The 8,715-nt window shown below is 44.4% G+C and overlaps 1 protein-coding gene across 1 annotated transcript in view; it reads right to left on the reverse strand.

Moving 5' to 3' along the window:
* Positions 1-7,932, reverse strand: part of nhsa (Nance-Horan syndrome a (congenital cataracts and dental anomalies)) — an 88,893-nt gene extending 80,961 nt beyond the window's left edge. The window contains exon 1 of the mRNA XM_074636780.1: positions 7,411-7,932. Within this exon, the coding sequence (XP_074492881.1) occupies positions 7,411-7,708 (298 nt within the window). The 5' untranslated portion in view covers positions 7,709-7,932. The remainder of the gene's footprint in view (positions 1-7,410) is intronic.
* Between the last annotated feature and the right edge of the window lie 783 nt (positions 7,933-8,715).

An 8,715-nucleotide genomic window follows, 5' to 3' on the forward strand; every position in this document is an offset into this window, starting at 1 on the left:
AATGGCACGCCGAGCGATCCACCGCGGGGCTGAGGTGCGGAGACGCACGCATAGTTAACGGGAGTGAAGGGGGAAACCTTCAGTTCAATTTGCTACAAAGACCGCATCTCTCATTTCAATGTCAAACCACTCTGGTGTTAAAATAATGTGTTGAGAGCAGATCATCAGGTTACAATGTGGCTGAACAAAGACAGTTTGTTCCTAGTTTTGTTTTCCTAATCTAGTCGCAGAAATGCAAAGTCAGAAAGCTGATTATAAGAAAGAAAGGAGTGACATCAGTTGAATGAAAACAAACAGGGTCACGGCATCATTCATGTCTGTCTGGGCTTCTCAGTGTCTGTCTGGGAGGAGGGGGGGGGGGAGGTACAGGAATAAATGAGCAAGTCTTTGAAATGTGCTCTATAATTAGCGGGGGTACTATATCACCGGCAGGTTGTCTGGACCTGCACAAATATGCTTACAGTTCTGATAATGAAAGAGAAAAGAGGAGCAGAGGAGTTCACTTTGTTTGCGTTATGGAAAGAGATTGAGGCTGGTGGCGTTAAAGGGGACATCACACTTGTATTTGTGTTTCTACTAGAACATGTTTACATGCTTTAATGTTCAAAAACACATTATTTTCCTCCTCCTGTCTGTCTGAATATACCTGTACCTGCACGCGCTACCTGAATGTGAGCGAGCATCCGTCAAAACAGTGAGGCGACCCACATCAGCTAAAACACAATATCACGCTACACTCACCGGCCACTTTATTAGGCACACCTGTTCAATTGCTTGTCAACACAAATAGCTAATCAGCCAATCACATGGCAGCAACTCAATGCATTACGTCATCTAGACGTGGTGAAGACGACTTGCTGAAGTTCAAACCGAGCATCAGAATGGGGAAGAAAGGGGATTTAAGTTACTTTGAACGTGGCATGGTTGTTGGTGCCAGAAGGGCTGGTATTTCAAAAACTGCTGATCTACTGGGATTTTCACGCACAACCATCTCTAGGGTTTACAGAGAATGGTCCGAACAAGAGAACATATCCAGTGAGCGGGGGTTGTGTGGACGAAAATGCCTTGTTGAGGTCAGAGGTCAGAGGTCAGAGGAGAATGGGCAGAGTGGTTGGAGATGATAGAAAGGCAACAGTAACTCAAATAACCACTCGTTACAACCAAGGTATGCAGAATACCATCTCTGAACGCACAACACGTCCAACCTTGAAGCAGATGAAGACCACCCGGTACTAGCAAGGTGTACCTAATAAAGTGTCCGGTGAGTGTATATTTCAGCTGCTTGGCAGTAATGTTAGCTGACCAGACGAAGGTCTCTCCATGAATCAATGCTGATCCTAGTGTTGGCTTTTCCTGCCTCAGCCTCCCGACCGCGGCCATTTCTATTGCAGTGCTCAAAGGTAGTTTGCACCTTAACTAAGGCAGTTCTCAAGCTGTGGGCGGTTATTCTAATGAGCCTGCATGTGACATAGGAAGGGGAACCACATCTGATTGGCTTGTTGAATCACATGTTTTCTGATCTAGACAGCCCACAAAACACTGACTGGGTCGTCTTATTTCACAGTTTGTGGGTTGGTCGGTACTCCAGATACCCAGATGGATGTATTTTTTCATGACAATGTCCCCTTTAAGTTCTTTCCACATCTGTTCCCACCACATATATTTAACTCAGCTACTTGATGAATTAAAAAATGGAGAGGACACTACTGGTAAAATTAGATTTCACTCATTGACATAAATATTGTCACTCCAGCGTTATCTGAAGCTGAACGCTGACATCGATTGCTATTGACCTCGGATGGAGCGAGCATTGACTCGCTGTCGCAGCCTCACTTAGTAAATCAAAGTCCCAGTAATAGCGGGACTCACTGGGTCAATGAGACGCAGCAGGGAAGGACTGTCAGCAGGCTAATGTGGCCTCCTGGTCTAAAGTGGAGTTGATAGTAGCTTTACACGATGTGATAGTGCTCGGTCCAGACCACGACGAGCCGAGGCTATCAGAGCTGCATGAACGTCACAGAGCTGAAGTGTAAACAGAGAGGACGACAACTGCAGAGCATAAATACTCTAGTCTTACTCGGGGGGGGAAGGGAAGGGGGGGGTTGTTGTTTAAGCAAGCAGAAAAGAAGCACAGCAGAAAGCCCAGAGCACCTTTAAGCACAGTGGTGAGGAGTCGGAACGGCTGCAGGCTCTTCTCACATGTTACGTAACATGAAGCATGTGTCAAACACAGTGAGCTGATTGTCTGTAGAGTTCAAAGGGAACTTGACAGTTACAAATTACTACAAGAATTATAAAGAAAACATAATTAGTCAGTCGGTTAATTCAATCATAATCATCACATGGCAAACTGCAGCCCAACAGGCAACAACAGCTGTCAGTGTGTCAGTGTGCTGACTTGACTATGACTTGCCCCAAACTGCATGTGATTATCATAAAGTGGGCATGTCTGTAAAGGGGAGACTCGTGGGTACCCATAGAACCCATTTACATTCACTGATCTGGAGGTCAGAGGTCAAGGGACCCCTTTGAAAATGGACATGACAGTTTTTCCTCACCAAAATTTAGTGTAAGTTTGGAGCGTTATTTAACCTCCTTCATGACCAGCTGGTCTGACATGGTTGGTTCCAATGTATACATTTTTTTTCGAACATTTTTCAGATTTTTTTTTTAAAACATTTTTCCGACTTTTTTCGAATTTGTTTTTTTACTTTTTTCAGACTTTTTTCTGTTGTTTTTTTCGATCATTTTCCAGATTTTTTTGACATTTTTCAAACTTTTTTTCAGACATTTTCATACTTTTTTCTGAAATTTTTCAGACTTTTTATTGGACAAAAACCCTCACACATCCACACATCCACATATGTGGAGGTCAGAGGTCAAGGGACCCCTTTGAAAATGGCTGTGACGGTTTTTCCTTGCCAAAATGTAGCGTAAGTTTGTCAACAAGCTAGTTTGACATGGTTGGTACCGATGGTTTCATCAGGTTTTCTAGTTTCATCTGATACCAGCATCTTCACTCTAGCTTTAAAACTGATACCGCTACAACCTAAAAATCACAAGTTGCGTTAATGCGTTAAAGAAATTAGTGGCGTGTAAAACGAATTTGCGCTGACACGTTATTATCCCGTTAACTCTGACAGCCCTAATACTTTAGTCACAGGATTATCGTGCATGGACACAGTTTGCAACACTAATGCATGATGGATTTAACGGGATACCGCCGGTCTTGTACCCATAATGAGCATAAAGAGCACGCCACCAGTGCCAGGAATGTGAGGCATCTGTGTTTAAAGGGTTCTGCTGAGTGGATCCGTGAGACTAATGCTTTCCTCTGTTTGGTATTGTGAGACCGTCTCTGGAGCTGCCTGGATGAGGAATGTGGTGAACTGCCAGCCATGTGCTCTTGGACCAGAAAAGCCAGAGGGCCACTTGCCGCCACAAGTATTACAGCTACAGCCCCCCCCTCCTACCACAGTGAGCCGGCGTAACTTAAAACCCAGCAGAGTGCTCTACCGTGGGACTGCAGCTCTCTACAGGACCCGGTCTGGCAGAGGAGCTCTGATGGGAGTCAAACGCAGACGTTGATGGGGTGTCACAGGAGAGCTGTCCAAACACTGAGGGATGCATGCCAGACTCCTCCTGGTGTGTGTGTGTGTGTGTGTGAAGCCGAGGATAAGAGACAGAGGAAGAGAGAGTGACCACGTTTACATGCACAAAATATTCAGACAATAATCCTCCTAAGCTGTTTCCATGGCTGATGAAAATGAATATTCCACTCTTGTTTACATGCAGTCGTGCATACTCCGTAAAATGCCACCACGACCTACGTCCTACAGCTACGCCCTTTAAACAATTTAAATTAAGTCATGTTGCTCTCGTGGTGTTAAGCTCCTGACACATCAAGCCGATGGCCGGGCGTCGGACAGTTTGGGGCCGTCGGTGACCGTCTGTCGGCTTGGTTTTTTAGTGTGTCCCACACCGTCGGCTCTAGTCTGCCCGTGTCGGAGGTTTTTCGGCTGATTCAGCATGTTGAATCGGCGGCGGAGCTCGTCGGTGAGAGAAATCACTCTGATTGGCTGATCAGCTTAAACCAATCAGTGCACGAGAAGAGAAACGGAAGTGAGGAAAGGAAACCGACGAGTAAAGTCAAGAGGACACACACAGACGCTGCTTTGTTTCATGTACGTATCATAACAGCGGCTTGTATATCCGCCGTCCTCGGTCTTCCTGTTTCCCTTTTTGAATGATGAATACAGACTACCGCCGCCTGCTGGTGTGGAGAGTTGTTTCCTCTCACGAAGGCGCAGAACGTACGTGCTAACTGGCCGTCGACTGTAGTCTTTGCGGTGCGTTTATGTGCAGCTTTTTGGCCAAAACAAAGGCAACGTGAGGCGACGCGACAGTCGGCCTTCATCGCTGCTAGTTCTCTGATGTTGTTTTGGTGCATCTGGGCCTTTAAACTGTTGTTGTCACTGTTCTGCAAACTGTGCGCTTTTCTTTTGGGCATGCGTCTCTGCAAACTGTCGGTTAATTAGTTTGTGTACAACGCACAGAGCTGGACGTAAACAGGCAAGAAACTGTGTGTCACAAACTGCTGTAAAAACCCAGATTGAGACTCATTGTGAATGTATACACGTCCACATAACGCTCCTAAAGCCTGAATAATATCAGCATATCTCACGAGTTTCTTTGGTCGAGGACGGCCCTAGTAGTCATTATAAAGTGTGTACTGTTTGTCTGGTGTTACTTAGTTGGATTCCACGAGTCAATCAATCAGAGACAGAAGAAGCATCACTCATAAGTGCCTTCTATATCTGGACCTGCTGGTGTTCTCAGTGCAGCTGGCGTTGTTGATAGAGAGTAAAAGCCTTGATATGAGACGGAGAAAGCGAGGCGCTGACTGCACTCTTAGCACGTCGTTTGACCCCAATGTGTCAGAATTTAAAAATATACCTGCATACAAACATTACCACAGAGGGACGATAACACACCAGAGGTTCTGATGCACCGCCAGACCAACTTCCTCTGGCTTTCACGGGACAGAGTGAACCTCACCGACGGGTCAATAATATCTGATGCTGCATAATCCAACATGGAGCCGCGTCCTTCAGCAGCAGAGACGAGTCACAGACACATCATAAAAAGCCCACCCACCCCCACCTATAGTGCCTTCGACTGCTCCATTTACACCGATTGTCATTGAGATGAGGGGGGGGGGATCTGTTGTTTAAGGCAGCCACTGACACACATACATATGAAAAGCACTATTAAGAGTAATTAGGCTTTTCCAGGCAAAAGAAGGGGGTTTATCTGGTAACCCAGCACGCAACATGAAGCGTGAAGGGATTTCATCCCGACATGTTCACGCCATCCCGTAGACGTGGGATCGATCATTCCACTTTAAATGTTGCTGAGAGCGCTGCAGGAATGAGTCCTAAAACCTGGAAATGAGTTCGCATTTCAGCACTTCCTGTTTCCTCGTCTGGAAGTCAATGGGTTTAAAATAAGATCTGTGGTTAACACAAGCTGAAGAGACTTTTAACGTTTTAATATCTGTCATTTATCACAAGTGTTATCATAATCACAATATCTAACGTTATCACATTTCATTGCTAATGCATATAGTGGGTTATTCTATGTTTATAATTTAGATTTCTTTATGCTAGTTGTAGTAGTAGGGTATATTTATAGTGTACTCCAATATTCTTTATATTTTGTATTCTATGGATATATTTCTCTAGTGTTGAAATGTACATTTTATTTACTATTTCCTGTGCATTGCCTGGATAACCTGCTGCTGGAACACTCCCAATTTGGGATTAATAAAGTATGTGTATCTATCTATCTATCTATCTATCTATCTATCTATCTATCTATCTATCTATCTATTTATCTATCTATCTATCTATCTATCTATCGTGCAGCCCTACTATATTCAAAGACACTGAATATCTGTGTTTTATAATATTTGGGCTCTTTTGTTATTGTTATTTGTAAACTATAATGAATCTGTATTATGTTCTTTAGTCCAACAATAAAGATTAAATAAACTGCTTCCCACCTGGATCACTGTGCATCATTAATAAAGTTACCTGTATCTATAGTTATATAAAGACATAACCAGCATACTGTCTCTATAGTCATGTAATGTCTACTAGCACGAGCTCAGGACAGACAGACACACGCCCCTCAGCAGCGCATAACTCCAAATATGAACTAATAAGGTAAATATCTACAAGAACAACAACTTTCTCCTACTTTCAGGTAGTTTCTGATCAGTTCTGAAACAATATAAAACTTGTGGTGAACTTTTCCAACTTTTTTTTTTATCTATGTCATTATATTTTTTGCAGGAATTCAGTCCAAAGTGAAACTTGGAGAGGAAGGATGCGTCCAAAGTGCGTTTTGCATGCATGCATCTACAACATTAAGCAATAATAATAATAGATAATAGATTTTCTCTCAGAGGCGCGCATGGGCCGCGTCGGGACGGCATTATCAGCAGTAACCGCCGTAGCGGGCAGCCCGGCTATGTCAACAAAACACAGAGAAGCTCTGATTACAACACACATAGTGGGAGAGAGACTTCATCCTCTGCTCAGGTAGACATACAGTATATCTTATATATAAGGTAAATATCTACAAAAACACCAACTTTCTCCCACTTTCAGGTAGTTTCTGATCAGTTCTGTTACAAGAAAACAACTTGTGGTGAACTTTTCCAACTTTGTTTTTTTTATCTATGTCATTATTTTTTGCAGGAATTCAATCTGAAGTGAAACTTGGAGAGGAAGGATGCGTCCTCGTGCGTTTTGCATGCATGCATCTCCAACATAATAATAAACAATAGTAATAATAGTACGTTTTTTTCCCCAGGAATTCAGTCTTTTGTGAAACTTTTGGAGAGGAAGGATGCGTCCTCGTGTGTTTTCTCACGTGCACATGCATGAATCTCCAACATAAAGAGATAATAATTAATAATAGATAGTAGTAATAATAGTATTTGTTTTCCAAATATGCACTAATAAGGTAAATATCTACAAAAACAACAACTTTCTCCTACTTTCAGGTAGTTTCTGATCAGTTCTATAACATTAAACAACTTGTGGTGAACTTTTCCAACTTAGTTTTTTATATCTACGTCATTATTTTTTTGCAGGAATTCAGTCCAAAGTGAAACTTGGAGAGGAAAGATGCGTCCTCGTGCGTATTGCATGCATGCATCTCCAACTTAAAGAGATAATAATAATAATAGATAATAGTAATAATAGTACGTTTTTTTTTGCAGGAATTCAGTCTGAAGTGAAACATGGAGAGGAAGGATGCGTCCTCCTGTGTTTTGCATGCATGCATCTCCAACATAATAACAGATAGTAGATGGTATTAATAGTAGGTGTTGTTACTCACGCACTGCCTCCTGCTTCGGGTCCAGGTCTTTGCAGTCCTCCTGCAGCAGACCGATCCTGCCCTGCAGCCCTCGGACCCGCATACAGGTGGAGGTGATCTCGCTCTCCAGCTCCTGGAAGATGGAGCAGGCGTGTTTGGCCAAGTCCGACAGCTGTCGCAGAGTCCTGGACAGAGCCACGTTACTGATGGAGACCAGATCCTCCAGCAGAACCACCACCTCCTCCTCCTGGTCCTCCTGGTTGTGGATCTGCCTCCTGCACAGTAACTGAGGCTCCACGACGCGCTTGGCGAACGGCATGATGAGGACCGGACCGGCGGGTTAATCCAACAGAAGAAGAAGAAGAAGTGAGCCAAGAGAGAGCAGGACGCGGATCTGCACCTGATCCAGGTGTTCCTGTGGGTGGTTCAGCTGCTGGGTCTGCTGGAGTCCCCCATCCTGTTGAGCTCCTGGTCTCTGAGCTCCTGGTCTCTGAGCTCCTCCAGGTCATCTGCTCCACTGACGCTGCTCAGCTTTTCACTGCTCACAACAACCAGAGAGCTTTTTAAAAAACAGGAGGCGGGAAGACGTGGAGCGGAGTGACAGGATTCACTGGATCAGGACTCTCTCTGAGGAGCTGCTGTGTTGGCTTCACTGACCCTGGACAAATGAAGATAATGGTCCAAGAGGGACACTGCATGAAGTCTAATGGGCATGTTACAGAATAGAAGATATAATACAAGGAGAAAATGACAGAATCGTTCAACTAAAGTAAAGTAAAATCTTGATTGATTTTTAAAGGGACTGTTTGTAACTTTCAGAAATGCTTGTTAACAGCGACACCCGTGGCCGTTAAGTCAACGAAAGTCAGCGTCCTGTTGGTCGCACTTGTGCTCGCTCTAAATAGACATGAACGAGCATCGCTCAAAACAGTGAGGCGACACACGTCAGCTAAAAGCACAATATCACTCTATATTTCAGCTGCTTGGCAGTAATGTTAGCTGACCAGACCAAGGTCTCTTCATGAATCACTGCTGATCCTAGTGTGGGCTTTTCCTGCTTCAGCCTACGGGGCTGAAGCAGGAAAAGCGGGTCGGTGCCGGGGCTGAAGTAGGAAGAAAAACGTTATCGCCTCCCGACTGCGCCCGCAGGGAGACACCGGCACCCGGTCGGAGACGATAACGTTACTCGGTGCGGAGCCCCGTCACTTCACAAGACACGGGAAACCTCTGTTGGTCTGGAGGAGCTGCAGCAGTTATTTCTGCACAAACGTCCACTGAACATTCACTAGATATTCTCAGAGCTACTAACTCTTCTGCAGTGTGGAG

The sequence above is a fragment of the Sebastes fasciatus genome, chromosome 5 (assembly GCF_043250625.1).
Source record: "Sebastes fasciatus isolate fSebFas1 chromosome 5, fSebFas1.pri, whole genome shotgun sequence".
Taxonomy (NCBI): Eukaryota; Metazoa; Chordata; class Actinopteri; order Perciformes; family Sebastidae; genus Sebastes; species Sebastes fasciatus.